At 42.9% G+C, this 17,193-nt stretch overlaps 2 protein-coding genes and 1 long non-coding RNA gene across 3 annotated transcripts; 1 reads left to right on the forward strand and 2 right to left on the reverse strand.

The window, feature by feature from the left end:
• Nucleotides 1-34: 34 nt before the first annotated feature.
• Nucleotides 35-2,769, reverse strand: LOC124320196. The gene is made up of 2 exons (XM_046782890.1): nt 255-2,769; nt 35-201 (listed from the first exon to the last, which is right to left on the reverse strand). The coding sequence occupies exons 1-2, from the start codon at nt 2,767-2,769 to the stop codon at nt 35-37; spliced, it is 2,682 nt and encodes an 893-aa protein (XP_046638846.1).
• A 257-nt stretch (nt 2,770-3,026) lies between these two features.
• Nucleotides 3,027-8,672, forward strand: LOC124320206 (tubulin-specific chaperone D-like). Its single transcript, XM_046782902.1, has 20 exons — nt 3,027-3,120; nt 4,238-4,419; nt 4,479-4,645; nt 4,708-4,846; nt 4,908-5,019; nt 5,067-5,102; nt 5,170-5,383; nt 5,451-5,514; nt 5,698-5,743; nt 5,818-6,036; nt 6,141-6,174; nt 6,235-6,340; nt 6,409-6,595; nt 6,657-6,722; nt 6,802-7,152; nt 7,259-7,386; nt 7,463-7,605; nt 7,670-7,856; nt 7,923-8,186; nt 8,265-8,672. Exons 1-20 carry the CDS (start codon nt 3,027-3,029, stop codon nt 8,424-8,426), a joined length of 2,901 nt encoding a protein of 966 aa, XP_046638858.1. The 3' UTR covers nt 8,427-8,672.
• Nucleotides 8,673-12,507: 3,835 nt separating this feature from the next.
• Nucleotides 12,508-13,574, reverse strand: LOC124320161. The gene is made up of 2 exons (XR_006913795.1): nt 12,621-13,574; nt 12,508-12,540 (listed from the first exon to the last, which is right to left on the reverse strand). It is a non-coding gene; the product is annotated as an uncharacterized LOC124320161 (long non-coding RNA).
• Nucleotides 13,575-17,193: the final 3,619 nt, after the last annotated feature.

Here is a 17,193-nt window from a genome sequence, read left to right on the forward strand (position 1 = left end):
GGATACTAATAACGGAACCCTTTTAGAAGGTGAATTAAAAAAGAGGTTTGCGATTGAAAGCCCCTTTCAGCAACTGCTTGACGGAAGGTAATTGGCCGACAGGAATGGTACCCGATTGCTCCAGAGTGGACGACAGCATTGAACGATGCAAATTCAGAAGGCTGTAGGAGTAACCAGCAGCATGCAGTTCCGTCAGGTACTCTAAAACGGGATTTAAATCAGCCGACACGGAATCCAAACCGCGCTCGAGGCACCAACTGTGCCAATGGTTCCAGGCGGACTGATAAGCAGATCTTGTGGTCCGGCGCGATCCTTCCAACAGTAAGTTGACCACCGAATCCGAAAGGCCTTGGCCTGTGAAACGTCTCCGCAGAGTCTCCATGCGACTAACCATAACGGCAGGGGGTCAGGTTCTCCGATAGGTGAAGTCAGCAACTCGACGTCCGGCTTCATGACTAGCGCCACGTCCGTCACTAGCTCCAAAACGAGTGGGAACCACGCTGCGCTGGGCCAATATGGGGTCACCAATACTAATGATGCTCGCTCCCTCCTGATTTTCGCGAGGCTCCTGGAGACCAGACCGAAGGGAGGGAAGGCGTAGGCGCTTAATTCTTTCCAGCTCACGGTGAAAGCGTCGGTCCCCATTGCTCCTGGTTGTGGCCGCCAGGAATAAAACCGTTCCAGCTGTCGGTTCCAAGCCGTCGCGAAAAGGTCCACTTCGCAATCCCATTGCGCTTTCAGCTTCCGGAAGGTTGCTCGGCTCAATAGCCAATCGCTGCAGTCTGGTTTCGCCCGCGATTCTCTTTCTGCAATCGTGTTAAGATGCCCGGGTAAATACACCGCTTGAATTGAAATGCGCCGTTTTTCGCACCAAGACGAAATTTCTCCGGCCACTCGCGTAAGCGAAAAGGAACGCGTGCCTCCTCCTTTATTTACGTAGCACACCGCCGTGCTATTGTCCATCTGTAACGAAACAAAAATGTCGGACGCCTTCGCTGTGAAGGATTGGAGGGCGAAAAAGGCGGCCAAGAGCTCAAGCTCGTTTATGTGACAGGCGGCTTCTGTTGGGGTCCAAGGGCCCCTCGTTGTCACGCCGTTGCAGGAGGCTCCCCATCCGCTCAAAGAAGCATCAGAAAAAATTATTAAATCCGGTTCGCCGGGAAACAAAACCTTTCCTTCCGTTAGGTCCATGTTACTCACCCACCAATTCAGGTCGGCCTTTGCCTCGTCGGATAGGGAGATGAAACCATCGAAATTCCCGTCATTTTTTCTCAGCGCGCGGATGAGTTCGGCTTGCACTTTTCTATAGTGAGACTGGGCGAAAGGGACGGCCGGAATGGCCCAGGCGAAATTCCCCATAACTTTGGCTAAATCTCGCAGCTTAATCCCGTTTCTCTCCAGAGCCTGAACGCATAACTTCCGCGTCTTCATTCTTTTTTCTTCCGGCAAAATGAAGGAGAGGGACTGGGCATCAATGACCATGCCCAAATATTCAATTGAATGGCAAGGTTCTATGAGGGATTTATCCCAATTTATCAAAAACCCGAGAGACAGAAGGAGTTCGACGGCCATTTCCACATCCTCCACAAGCCCTTTCCTATCTTGGTTCAGAAACAACATATCGTCCAGGTATATAACTACTCTTACCCCTTTTGAACGAAGGGCGGCCATCACCGGCTTCAAAAGCTTTGTAAAAGCCCGCGGTGCTGGTGCAAGGCCAAAGGCCAGACATGTGAATTGGAATGCGGTCCCCTTCCAGCGAAAACGTAAAAAAGGTTGGTGGGCGTGGCACACGGGAACTGTTAAATAAGCGTCCTTGAGGTCTAGCTTTGCTAACCAATCCCCTTTTTGTAAAAGATTTCTTACTACATCAAGGCCCTCCATTTTAAAATGCTCATAACGGATGTGCCTATTTAGATTTCTTAAATTAATAATGGGCCTAAAACCTCTGCTTTTCTTTGGGATCGCGAAGATGTTGCTGAAAAAACCCGGAGTTTCCGTAGCTTCTATGATGGCCCCTTTTCTCAGTAGGCTGGCCACCTCTTCAGCGCACACCACTTCCATCTGCTGGCCCATTACGCTCTCCGGTGGTTCCGTCTTTTGCAACGGTCGGGATACAAAATCGATGAAAAAACCCCGTTCCACCACGCTCAATATCCAGGGGTCTTTAGAAATTGCACGCCACGCATTGCCAAACAACTTAATTCTAGCCCCAACTAAATCGGGGCTTAAACTAATAGGAAAAGATACCGGATTGGCTGCATACCTTGTCTGATAGATTCTTTTTTCTCCGGTATCCTTGTGCCTTGATGTGCTAGGCTGCTGCTCGGCTCTCTTTTCGGCTGGATGCTGATGAGGTTTCTTCAAGCTCTTTCCTCTTCCTGATGCCGCCACTTTCTGTAATTTCGCGTCTTCGTCTGCCGCCTGAAGTAACGCGCTCGTAAAGGAAGGCCCGAAGAGATGGCCAACTTCCGCCGGCGAAAACTTAGATGGGTCCTTCAGCAGATTTTTAAAACGCGGGTACACGCTGTTCATCACGTTGGACCTACGATTCTTTGAAATGTAAAAGTGCGCTTCTGCCCAGAGACGAATGGCGCACTCGAGTATAACGGCCTCCTCCGAGTTCTCAGGGAAGCGATTCCAAAGCGACATCAAAGGTTTGGCCACATCGAGTACCTTAAGTTGAGTCGATTTCCAGATCAGCTCCCGCTGATTGATGTATTTGCCGTTCCTGTCCCTCAGAAGCTGCCGCTCGACTACATCATCCATCTTCGGGCATGTCAGGGAAAAGGTTGCGTCCTCAAAATCCGGGTTGAAAGTGTCCCTCAACTCCTTAGTCGAGGTCGCCGGCTGTCCCACCGACATCCACGAGGCCAGCTGGTCCGTCGCGAATTTTGAAACTGGCAGAATCGGTCGTGGAGCTGGAACCTCCGGACCTGAGGTTGGGGGAGGCAGGGAACGTCTTCCGTCACGCCTTGATGAACGCGATCTTGATCTGCTTCGGCGATTACGGTGTCTATCTTGAGATGAACGACGCCTTCCGCTGCGATCTCTTGAGTCGCGCCTGCGATCCCTCGAGTCGCGCCTGCGATCCCTCGAGTCGCGCCTGCGATCCCTGTCGTACCTTCGGCCTCGACGTCCTCTTCTATCAGATGATGTAGATCGCGATCGAGAACGTGGGGGCCTAGGCTGAGGTCTCACTGGCTGTCTATTGTCCATTCCGTTTACTCTAGAGTCTATGGAAATCGTACCCTCACTTTGCACGGTGGGCGTAGGAGAGGGAGGAATTTCCATGACCGCACTTAGTAAAAGCTAAAAAAGGTCTGAGGTTTAGGGAGGCGACGATGTCGCAAATTATCTTAGAAAAGCTAGTGAATAAAAGTGTCAACACTGTTAAAGTCGAGCGGGAGTTTTTGTCTCATAATTAGACATTACGAAAGACTTGACAATCGTGATTTATTCATTTAATAAATATCCAGTAGTCTCACAGATTGAATTGAATTTTCGTTCAAATGTTCTGCTGTCTGTTTCCCGAAGGGATTTAGGGCGAGGCATTTTGGGGTTGGTGGGGTTGGAGGAAAAAATGGAAATGGAAACGAATGAAATTCGCCTGCTAAGCTCAATAGATGGCTTTGGAGATGAATGAAATTCGCCTGCCAAGCGCAATAGATGGATTTTGAGTAATGAAATTCGCCTGCTAAGCTCAATAGATGGCTTTGGAGATGAATGAAATTCGCCTGCCAAGCGCAATAGATGAATTTTGAGTTTTCTTAAGTTACAAAGAACTAATTCGGGAAAGAATTTTAAGGATTAAAATTACGGATAAAAATTTTCTGTTAACGTTTTCATGCCATAGCATTCCATTTTTCGTAATTATTAAATTATTTAAAAAATGAAAAAGAAATAAACGGCAGCCACAATTCCAACTTGGTAAATAAAAACAAAGCAGACGACTTAATCTCGTACCTTCTTCTTCTTTGACAACTTTTTTGAGAAATCAAAAGGTTAAATCTATTGCCACGAAATCCTTTTCGCAAAATGACTCTTGAAGTTGCAGATGAGTGCACCGAAAAAGAAATCGATGTCATTTGACTTGGGTGCTCAAAAGAATCATTTACTGAGCACTCGGAGGTTGAAAAACTCATTGACGAACTGAGGACGTCAGCCCAACATCAGACAAACCAAACGGATATTCGTTTAGTGGAGAGAAACTGGCAAAGGTTTTCGTTCATTCTAGATCAATACCAAGAGCAACTACATTTGATCGATTCACACCTCGATGGACTACTCACTAAAATCATCAACATCATTCGAGAGGAAGTGCTGGATTATGAGGTGAAACATGTGGCCTTCCGATGCCTCTACTTTATATCGAAAGTCAGGGGCTACAAAGTTGTAGCAAGACATCTTCCTCATGAGGTAATGTACTATATAGATTTTCCCTGTGATCTAATCGTCTAAATCAAAATTCTTTCTAGACTGCCGATCTGGAGCCTTTGCTACATTACTTGGAAAACCAAGACCATGGTGTGCAACTAAAATGGGAGACTCATTACAGCTTGTTTCTCTGGCTCAGCATTGTAGTTAAAATCCCATTCCACCTTCAGCGATTTGACACCAGCACTTCAGAGCCAATCATGGAAAGGTAAGAACAAAATTAAACAATATTGATGTCTTTTGAATTAAGATGATTAAAGTTTCTTTCAGAATTCTGAATGTCTGTAAGAAATACCTGGCTGGGACAACAAAAGCTCAGGACATGGCCTTTTATGTATCGGCAATCTATCTTACAAGGCCTGATGTCAAAGATTCCTATCTACCAGGATTCATCAATTGGGCTCATGAGGTTTGCCCTTTTTTTTTAACTTGAAAATAACTGTCAAGCTTACTGTTTTCATTTCCAACAGGTTCTTACCAAAGATAGTGCTCAGTTCAAAAAAGGAGTTCTTTCAACGTTGGCCGGCGTATTCAAACATGGGCAAAGAGAACAAATGATGGAGCATGCACATGCTGTGCTGCGTACAATCCTGACGATTAAATTCCAACCGTCAGAATTGCTTATACAGTTAAGAAACCGTTGGTGAAGCTGACGCAGCGAATAGGTGAGCCCCTTTTTCGATTCATTTAGCTGGAAGTAATTAAAATGTTTCATGTATTTCTGAATGGCAGGTTTGATATTCTTGAAACCTCGAGTTGCCTCTTGGAGATACCAGCGGGGCAGCAGATCATTAGCTGCCAATCTGCAACAGAGCCAACCCGTTGAGACTAAAGCAGCTATTTCGGTGAATGATGAAGATGACCACGATTACGACGTGCCGGAAGAAATCGAAGAAGTACTTAACGAGATCCTGCAAGCCCTCCGAGACAAGAACCGTGAAGTCCAGTACTGAATTTAAATCGATTTCATTTTTTAAAGCATTCCTTTGTCATGAAAATCTTATTTTTTACAGGTACTCTGCAGCAAAAGGCATTGGGCGGCTGACCAGTCGCTTATCAAAGAACTTTGCCGACCAGGTTAGCTTAATATTAATATGAAGACGTAATAATAATCAGCCTTATTCATTGTTGTTGTGTGGCTTACATTCAGTAATTCATGTATCTCTATAGAAAACACTGAACAATACTATTATTATTACAACGAATTAATTATTAATCAGGTAATTGAATCGATCATGGAACTTTTTTCGTCTTTTTTAGTCGGATATGGCCTGGCACGGAGGATGTTTGGCTTTGGCCGAATTAGGTAAAATTGTCTTGAATGTTCAAGCTTATATCTGATTGTTAAAAACAAATTGTCTCCCTCTTCTTCATTTTTAGCCCGTCGTGGATTGCTGTTGCCCCAGCGATTGTCTTCTGTTTTGTCTTTTGTGGAGCAGGCCATGCTGTACGATGAGTTACGCGGTAACTTTTCCGTTGGCTCGGCTGTACGTGATGCCGCTTGTTACCTCTGCTGGGCCCGATCCTACGACCCGTCTCTGCTCCAGCCATTCGTCCATCAGTTGGCTAAAGCCCTAGTCATCACCACCGTGTTCGATCGTGAGGTCAACTGCTGACGGGCTGCCGCTTCTGCCTTCCAGGAACACGTCGGTCGACAGGGCACTTTTCCTCACGGCATCGACATTCTGACCACCTGCGATTAGTTCGCTTACGTAAAAATGCCTACCTCCAACTCAGGTGAGTTTCATTCTGTTTCAAATTCATTTCATTCTGATAACAATTCTCTTTTCTCTCCAGTCTTTTCGTGGCGCAATACGAAGAGTACCGGCCGCAACTCATCCAGCATTTAGTGGATCGTAAAGCCATCCATTGGGACACGGTTATTCGACAGCTAACATCTCAGGTATGGCATGGTGGTGCAATTGAACTTTGCTCATTTAACTTCAGTTGTTAATCAGAATTTTTGTTCAGGCCTTGCATCAAATGACGTTCCTCGATCCGGAGAGTATGAAACTGATTCTTTCTACTCAGATCCTTCCTCGCTGCACAAATCCTGAACTTTATTTACGGCACGGAAGCATTTTGGCCAGTGGCAAAGTCATCAGCGCTCTTTGTCAAGTGGCAAAAGACCATCAACGTCGTCTGCCAGATGAACTTGGTCAGTTACCGCTGGTCATTTCTTACTGAACTATTTCTACAATGTTTTCACGATCCTTTAGGTGATGCCGCGATGGAATCCATTACCCAAACTTGTATCGACATCCTGGAGGAGCGTTTCTGGCGGAGTTACGGCGGCGATCCAATGCGCATAGCCGTTTGCCATTTCATCCAAGATCTAATTTCGGGGGGGTTTCCCGTTGCCAGACGCTGTAGTCGACCGTTGGTTGAAGGCGTTACGAGAGTGTCTCGCTTCAGCCGATTCAAATGTCCAGCAATCGGCCATCAGCGCCGTCACCGCTTTGATTGGCGAATACTTCCGGCATCAGCCAGTGGAGAAACTCACTGCCTTGTTGAACCATTTCCTACCCGAGGTGACGAGCAACAACCAACAGGCGAGAGTAGGAAACGCACTAGCCCTGGGCTCAATGCCTCGCTTCCTCCTCACCGTTTCCTTGCAGAAAGTCATCCAACTTTTGTGCACCTGCGCTCTCATCACCGACAAGACTCTCCAATGGGCCGAATCTCGAAAAAAATGCTCTGACAGCTCTTTCGCTCGTCTGCACAACCGTTGGGATCGCCCCATCCAGCCCAGGTAAAATGACAGACGGCCTCATTTTCATTTATTTTGAGATAAGTCTCAATTTTATTTATTGTTACACAGGTGGGGTTGATCAAGTGACACTGGCCGGAATATTCCGCACATTCATCGATGGCTTTGAAGATTACACGGTGGATAGCCGTGGAGATATTGGAGCTATCGTCCGTGAATCGGCAATGTATTCTATTCAGGTTCGGTTTAGAATTCTTTTATTTCAAATAAAATAAATCGAAAGAAAACATTTGAATATTTCTACAGGTTGTTTAGGTATTGACCAACACCTCGCAACCAGACCTACTTGAAGCTGACCTGATCCGCTCCGTATTGCATGCGGTGGCTAAACAATCGACGGAACAAATCCGTCGTAACCGGTTGTTGGCCCCCAACTTCTTTTCTTCTCTCGTCTACTGGTACTTACAGAAAACAACTTAATTCTTAACTATAATACCTTTAACGAATTGATGTTTGTTTTAGTGATCCCACCATTCCTCACATTGAGCAGTTGGAAGAATTGCGTTCCATCATTCCACCGCCTCCGCTGGACATTTCGACCGAGAAGGAATGTTTCGATTTGTGGATGAAGGTGATGCGACTCGACACTTACCGCAAAGCCGTCATCACCGGACTTGTTTCCAGCATCGGCAGTCTCACGGACAGTTTGGTATGCATTTGCATTTATTAAGCAACACCTCGAGTATTGCTTATAACCTAACTTGTTGTCTCGCAGGTTAAAAGTTACAGCGCTCCATTCATGAGTTACCTCCGCCAGTTGGTGGCCGAGAACAAATTGGATGAACTGAATTTGGTCACCCGGGATATTCTAAACGTGTTTCAAGAGAATTTGAATAGTGTCCGACTGATGCCGTACATTTTCAACTTCCTGGACCATCTCTTGTCGTCCGGATGTTTGGATTCCGTTTTCAAATCCATGTCACGGTCGCTGTTGACCTTGATTCGTACTGAGATGACCAATGGCGGTAAACCGTTAAAAGTATTCATTTAAATTAAATTACGAATTTAAATATTTAGAAATCTTATTTAGACTGTTGATTATCATCTTTTTTTACAGTTGTTGATATCGTCGGTGGATTTGTACTGTCACCTACTCAGAGGTGATCAAGTGACGTTCGATAAATCAATCATTCACCTGTTAAATCTGCTAGTGAATCGGTTCCCTCGCGTTCGTAAAATCACGGCCGTACGAGACGCTGCTGACTCTGACAGATATTAGCCCGTCGTTGGCCAATCACCAAGACGACATCTTGGCCATTCCCAGCGACACTGACTGGGACGAAGACGTCGAAGCTTTGAAGCCCGTCAAGACTCAGCTTCGCTCACTTTTCATTCCACCGACTTTGAATCCTTGAAATTCTTAGCCTTTCATTCAAATTATTTGCTTATTTAAAATTAAATAACCACCCAAAATTGTGTCATTCATTTATGGGAAATTCAATTTCGATTGTTTGGCTGCACTAAAGCTGCCTTTTTTGGTGAATCGCAAGTCTTGCCGAGCGGGGCTTACTGATCAAGCGTGATAGCGGTTTCCTCCGAACACCCAGCAATTAAACATTTCAGGTTTTGAAACCAAGGACAGCAACTCCCGATGAAATTATGCGACCTCTATCGGGAAACTCGCGCGCACAGCAAGAGATCGGAATTACTAACACAACCATACAACAATATATACAAATGACATTTTACTTCAAATCCACAATGAATGAAAATATCTGCCCTTCGGGAACCTCTCCAAGGAGACTAGGCGCATTGGTAGCAGTACTCGATAGCCATCTGGCGGTCGTAAATAGAGAACCACACCACATCGAACGCCATCTGTCGAGAATTCTAACCAACAGTCCCGATAAAATAAAAACGGAAGAATTGTATTGGCGGCGGTTAAAGAATGCGTGTATTTAATTTATTAATAAATATTCATTTATTTGACTGTCTACTACTTATTATTAACTAAGGCCACGCGTTGTCATAAAACGGCCAGATAATCAGCAAGTCCTCATAAAAAAAGCCAGAAACGGCAAGAACAACAACGAAGAAACCCGGCGAGTCGATAGTTGTGACCTTTAGCGCGCCACAAAAAGTTATTATACGCAATTTTCAAGAGGAGGGGGGACCCATCACCATCACTCTTTTCGAGTGGGTAGGAGGAGGAGGGATCCCAACCAGATCCGGTACGTAATGTACTATCTTATCCGTGAATATTTCCCGCGGGACTTTGAAGAGCTCCCCCCCCCCCTTTCTCTATTGAGCAGCAGCAGTGCAAATCACCAACATCTATCAGGATACATCTAGGATCGACTGGGTTGATAGCAAACCCGTCCATCACCCCGACTCACACACACACAAAAGAGCCAAAAAGTTGTCTATATTTTTTTACTGCCACTATAAAATCAAATAATTTGATGCTTATGGCAAATTGAATAGCCAAGAAAATACAGACAACGCCCTGGAAACTTTCCAGCTGTTTTAAAATAATTTTTAAAATTTTCGCGCGCCAGAAAATCAAAATTCAATTTTGAATAAAATGGGTTTTATTTTTGGGAATCGATAAATTCGTCAATTGGATCAAAGGTTATCATCATGGTAGCCTTATAAATAAAAAAGGAAAAGAGAAACGCCGAAAAATTCGAAACGATCGAGAAGGCGTAACGTTAAAGGATATCCGCCGTGAACAACAAGCGTGAGTGAATCCGCAAAACTGATATAATAATAATAATACGTAACAAGGCTTCTCTGCTCTCTCTATCTCCCATTTTTCTGACATAGTCGTCGGAGATGGAAAAAAAAATTCTGTTGTTGTTGTTGTTGTTGTGATTGTATCATTGAAAATGCGTGTGGGAGAGAAGATAAACAAAACGGGGCCCCTCCAAAAAAGGGAAAGGAGGGGAATGCAAATCAAAAAAATAAAAATAAAGTTTCTAGGAAAAATAAAATAAAATCTTTTTTTCTTATTCTTTTATATTAAAAAGACGCAACGTAATATTGACTCACGTTTGTTGAGATTGCACGAAAAATGCGCCTGGGGGCCCAACAAATAAATACACGAGTCTAGCACAGAGAGAGAAAGAGAGAGATGCCATAGAGCACCAAGAAACCAAGAAACAAAAAAATTTCGGTCAGTAGCGACCCCCCGAGGGCCCACCATATCTTTTTGTATATTTTTAAATAGAAAATTAGATTCCATGTCGAATGGAGCACAGCAGCCAGCAGCCAGCGAGCACAAGTCGCCCCCAAAAATGGGGGGGAAATAATACTAAAAACACACAAACTTTTCTTTCGTTCGTTCTTTTCTTTCTTAGCTTTTTCCTTGTTGATTTAGTCGGAGAAGATTTTTTCTTATTTTTCATGGAAGGATCTCTTACCCGAGTCATTGGAATACTGATTTATATCAATGGGCGCCTCAAGCGCTATAAACAAGACCTCTTCTTATATTTTGTTTCCTACCCGGTGCTGGTGCTCAGACGTCGTTTCTCTCAGCTGGATGATCCAACAATCTCCTGGCATGGCCGTTTCGAAAATGTCGTGGTGGAATAACACATTCCTACGTATAGTCGTAGCAGTCTAAAGGTTGTGTGTGTACCGCCCTACGTGTCCTATACAATTTTATTTCGTTATATTCAACTGCAGATGCGCGCAACCGGTTAAACTTTCAAAAACGAGACTGTTTATTGCGACTATATAAGAACAAATTTCGGGGTCCCGTTTTTTTTGGAAAATTACACGAAATTCCAGACAAAATTCTTAAAAAGGACATTTTTAACCAAAAGGAGCACAGTTAGCTTTATCCTAATTCATTTTGATTTTTAATAGCCAAAAAAAAGAGCCAGCGGGGAAATTATCGATCGTGTGGCATAGACAACACACACGTCAGCCATTGTTATGTGTCTACCCACCCAGAAGGCTTTAACATGGAACGAAAAAGAGTCTGGTTTTTCTTTTGAACTAATCATTATTATTCACGATGATTAATGAGTCTACACATGCGAACAATGTGTTGTTTGAGCTGTTGGCTGGACACAAAAGAGATTTCTCGGTACTTTTTTTGAAATTTCAACCCAATCACGAGCTATACAGTAACATGGAAAAAATATTCAAACGACTTTTCCCATATGTTCCCAAAATGTGAAGAAGAATATTTTTTTAAAAAACAACGGGGGGTTTTAAGGTCGATACTATCCCCCCCACATCCAGGAAAACCAAAACAAAATGTGAAATGTCCTTATAAAGAAGAAGAAGAAGATGCGTCTGTGGTGATTTTCAATGCGACATGGACACGGAATCCTATTGGATTAAATAACACAAAAGAGCTAAAACCAAATTTTTTTAACAAGTTGGTGTATAGAAAATGATTCGAGTTGGCAACCGGCCAATAATCGGCCACAGTTGGCTGATGCAAATGAGAGAAAAAAACCAAAAGGCAGCAGCAGCAGCCAAAACTTTGTTGAAGAATATAACTATTAAGCTGCTACTATTATAGGCGAGGCGAGGCGATTTTCAACGGCAGACACTTAACACAACCCAACTGGATATGGGCGAAATTAAATCCTTAACCGGTGTGCTGTTGTTGTTGTCGGTTTTCCCCTATACAAATGCATCAACGGCCAACAGTTTTTTTTTTTTACTTGACGCCGGGCGCGTTGCGCAATCTCCAATTGAACACAAAAATAAAAATAAAAAAATACCTTGTATAAAAATCTGCGCTGGGATGATGAATCGACCGTAACTCACGCGGGATTGTCTCTCTACACGGTCTATAATCGGTGTGTATCGTACCTGAGAAATAAAACTAACAATTTCGACGTTAGTATATGTTGCCATGGCGACTAAACTAACGCGTTTTGAATAGCCCAAAAAATAAAGTGTCGACTGTCCATTGTCCAGGGGGAAAAGAAAAGAGCTGGACGTCACATATTCGATCGATAACAACATTTTTTGTTCTCTTCCTTTTTCTTGATTTGCTGGCGGCTCACGGCGCAGATTCCCGCTGTCGTCTAAGCCTCGCTCGTGTGTTGTCTTGGCTGCTGCTGTCAGCAGCGCCGGTCGTAGACATTTGAAACTGATGAATGACTCTCGCAAACATCTCGGCTCTTCACTTGTGCCGGCCTGTCGTCGTCGTCGGCTCACAAAAATCTTCCAACCGGTTAGAAAAAGAAGAAGAAAAAATGATTTGATATTCTTTTCACCATTTGTTATTACACGGCGATCCAGTTATGGGCAATTCCAAACATAAAATTAGCCAATTATGGCCTTGCTGCTGCTGCTGCTGAGAATATCATCACATCACTGAAAAAGGGCTGAACTTTAATCCAAAAGGCTCATGCATTTATTTATCTCTACAGAGAACCGAGAGCCGTTTGTTATAGAAGAGACCAAACGGGAAATGTGAGAATATATATAGGGGTGGTAGTAGTACATGGAGTGTGTGTAGTATGTGCCGGGAATGATGAGCGATTCTCCTGTCCGTCTCTAATGGCGGATTTATGATGATGATAATGACCTTTTTTTATTTTATTTTATTTTATTTTTAACGGATAGAAAATTCTAAAAAATAAAACCTTTTTTTCTTTTTCTTTTTCTTTTTCCTGTGTAATGAGCTGGATGAGAGAGAAAGGGGTGCCGCTCTTACGTATTCCATCGGCGCAACTGTATAGAGAGTGGCTGCCGCCATCGGCGGTCAACGGGAACGAAAAACAACCGGACCGGATTGAAGCTCCTATAGAACAATCGCGTACATATATAGAGAGGTGCGTATGTGATGATACGACGAGGCCGCGGGATTGATTGGTGTTGTTGTTGTATTCCGCGGGCGGATCACGCGCTTTCCGATCCCAGCGCCATCTCCATTCAACATAAAAGTGCGGAGTAGATGTTAAGCCGGAAGGATTTTTTTTTTCTTTCCCGGAAAAAAAAGTTTCGTTATTTCTGTGAGATTATTAATAAGAGAAAAGGATAAAGCAAAAGTGAAACTTTTAGGTTTCCGTATTTTATCTTCCGGAAAATATAATAATAATAAAAAAAAGTTGGTTGGAGAATATAATCACTTGAGAACCAAATAAACAAACAAACAAAAGTTTTTTCTAGACACACAATTGCAGAGAATAGTTTCACCTCTATTGACAAATCCGATTAGAGAGAGACCAACGATATAATATAATAATCCCTAGACAATAATATCGAGTGGTAGTAAATACAATCAAATTCTGAAGGCTGTATATTACAGACCCTCGAGGGGCTCTATCCGGATGGTAGAAAAAATAAACAACTTTTTTTTTCCGTCTTCTCCTCACGACGAATTATTTATGCACAAAAGAGAATTGTGAAGAAGAAGAAGAAGATGTGTGTGTGTGTGTAGAAGCCGCCGTGAATGTTTTACAACGTCCTCCTCTTTTGACGTGTAAATCATTTCTTCCTCTCTGGTTATTAGATATCTGCCCCCACCTCTCTCTCTCTATCTCTCGTGTAATACCGAAAAAGGTGCGGACATCGTCACGGCCGAATGTTACGTGATTATCGACCGCGGGAAAAAAAAATAATAAATATAAATAAATATAGAAAGAGCCTAAACGCTAAAATTACGACTGGGGTTCGGAAATAATAAAAATAAAAATTTCAGCACGTCCATCAGCCAGTCGCAGCAGTTAGGTAACCAGCCGTCATCGCCAGTCTATTCTGAAATCGATATGGGGGATGGGGTAGGGGGGGGGAATGGGGTGGGGCTATCCAAATATAAAAATAAAACTAATAACCTTAATAGACCTGACGAGTGGTTCTTTCTTTGGTTGGGGGTGATTAGGCGACCTATTCAACACGTCAACATTCCATTAACATTTCGAGAAAATCTTTTTATACTTTTGCAACTTTCGTACACGTACCGGTACGTACGTATGTGAGTGTAATCCCATCAAAGTATTGGCTCCACTGGGCCGGCAATATCACTACCCAACAATCTATCAAATAGCATTAAACTAGAATATATATGACGCATTATAAGATGTAAGATTGAACCAACAACAACAACAACAAAAAAAGGAAAATGGAAATGGCCGCTTCTATTTTTTTGTGTTTTGTTTCTCTATTGTTATTTCTCATACAAGATACTTTCTCTACTCTGCCAAAGATGCAGTATATAAGAGTCTATAAATATATACTAGCATATAGATACGCCGTGTATAAAGCTCGAGTGCACGGCTGATTGGGCAAACTTAATAGTGTGTGAATGCGCTATCTCTCTCGACAGTCTCTGGATGTATCTATAGACTCGGTTGGTTGCTATTATTATTATTCCGTTGCACTGTTATTTTAGTTTAGTTGTCTACACAACCATCTCTAGAGGCGCCCAAGAGTTTCGGCAACTTGATTCTGCTCTATTCATGTCTACTAATACCGAGCGGCTAGAACCAGAAAAAAAGATACTTGTATAGACTTGAGAGACTCTTTGGCTACATTCAGAATGTGTAGTACGATGTACATGTAGAAAAGAACTCGTGAAAGAAAAGAAGAAGAAGCTTTTTCTTACTTTATTTTTTGTAAAGGGAAAAATAAAAGAAGAGACTTATAAGCTGACGCCATCGTGAAGCCCCCAAAGGGCTTCGTTTGGGCTTCTTTTGTGAACGGAGAGGAGAGAGGACGGCCCAGCAGTGGGCGCCACACATGCACAGCACGGAGCTGAGAGAGAGAGAGCCAGTTGGCTCACGTCCGTTCACGAGAGCGGACGTGTTTTTTTATCATTTTGGGCTTTTTCATTTTTCTCTCTCTGGGGAGTTTTAGTAAAAATAAGTTTCGTCGACTAAAAAATCACGACGTTAAGTGCGCTTGATTTCTGGAAAAATTAATTGAAATTAATTTTTGCGACTAGTGTGCGAAAAACGGGGAAACAAATTGTACATTTCTACACGCCAAATAAGGTAAGATTCGAATCAATTTTATTTTTGGGTGAAATTTCTTTTGATAAATTCGCGCAAAAAAAAGTGAAAGTTATTTTAATACATTTTTTCAAATCATTAATTTTAAAAACTAAAAAGAAAAAAGAAATCAATAATAAAATAAAAAAACTGTCTGATGGTCGGGTTAGTGACCTCATCAGAGTTTGTTGTTGTTTTGGATATATAGCCACACAGTGTGTGCGCTGTTGTGTGAGTGCGCGTACGGATGGTAGGCTATATGTGATTCACGCTCGGCTGATTCCGATAATACGTGAGAGATGAGGGTCGCGGCCGGGGTCCGTTATTACATGTGTATCGCCTACAGAGTCCAATTACGTTTAAGTTACGAGCCGCAGTCGTCAACTCAAAATAACCATTGAAAGTTGGAAATGACAGCAAGAAGAGCTAATCAGCAGAAGAAGGGCCAGAAAGAAAAACCACAGACGACGCGGTGATCGGGAAAGCAACAAGGGACAATGCGACAAGTGAAAATGCTGAGGACAAACATCTTATGGTTTGATAAAAAAGTGGAGCCTTTCTCCAATGGATTTAAGTCAGTGGCAGTCGTACATTCATCCATCATTCGAGTCCTCGAGCTCAACTTCAACGCAGTGTCTTACCGGATAACAAGATACAAACGTAAATCCAAAAATTTTTGCAAAGATGAAACCCGCCACATTCAAAGTAAGTTAACGAAATTCATTCAACTGACTGAAATAACCGTTTGGTTAATTTAAGTTTTACACAGTTCCTGTCCTTCTGACTCAATTAGCTGTGGCAGTTGTCGGGCTCGATGGCAACAATTTGGCGAATGAAAACGGCGCGAAGATTCAAAAAGATAAAAACCGCAACTCAATGAGTGCCTTTGGAAGTGGTCAGACAAAGGAGTTTGACGAACTTAACCCCAACGGACGCTACAGTGAATTCTGGCCAATGAGATGGCCCAAAGAGCCAAATCAACCAAAATCAAATCACAAAACAGCAAATCACAAATCTAAGCCACATTTTCCTATTCCAGCTCACAGCTATTTCGCTCCGATTATTTACAACCATGCATCAGCATTCAAGCCTTATGTTCCACTTTACGTTCCTAAGAAGACTCCCAGTTACGACCGCCCTACTTCCGTCTCTCCTGCAGCTTACTACACCGAATCACTGATTTACGGTTACACAACGCCATCTTATCCATCACCGACTTTTTCACCTTCGCCTTACTTCCCTCCGGAGAACATGGATTCCACCATCGACCCATCATCACGACCTCAATACCCGTCGATATTCTACAATGATTTAAAAAAAGAGCCGGAATCATCACAGAATAATGTCGGCGCAGAATTTGTTAATGACGATAACGATTTTCCCAAGTTTGACGATTTCTTAAAACAGAGTTTGAGTTTTCAGCACTTCAGACCTTGATCAAGTTTGAGCGAGATTTCAGGTAAAATTCTGTGTTAATCAATAAGATAGTTTTTTAGTTATATACCGCTGACACCCATCGTAATGTCGTTAATAATCGAATGGCAGGCCTATTCTACTACAACGAAAATGTACAATGACAAAATCAAAATAAATATTACCCCGTGTTGACCTTGACAATAACCATGCATAACATTAAAAAAAATGAAAGAAAAAGAATATAAGTATTAGGCTATGTTGTTATTATCGGTAAATCTGAAATACCGTTAAAGGCAATATAAGCATCCGTGCCCGATCCTTGCTATCTACATCCACCGTACTGATGCTGCTATGTATAAGGGCCTATAAGTAATATTACGCCAGCAAAATCTCATCTACACCCCCAGCATTTTCTCTTTTTTGCGCCGCCCATGCATGTGTCGATGTGCTGCAAAGACCGGGCGTGGGCCGGCAGGTACAGCAAGGGTGGACGCCACTCATGGCTTTAGTCGCTTGATCCGCTCTCCTTTATTGCTCTCCCCAAAAAAATCCATTTAACATTGTTTGTTTTTTTCTCCTTTACCAGTTAGATGAGTTATTTATAGTCTAAAAAGAGTATGGAATTTTTAACTTCAACCATTGTCGTGAGTCAGAATTTTAGATTTCCCT

The sequence above is a fragment of the Daphnia pulicaria genome, chromosome 1, assembly GCF_021234035.1.
Source record: "Daphnia pulicaria isolate SC F1-1A chromosome 1, SC_F0-13Bv2, whole genome shotgun sequence".
Taxonomy (NCBI): Eukaryota; Metazoa; Arthropoda; class Branchiopoda; order Diplostraca; family Daphniidae; genus Daphnia; species Daphnia pulicaria.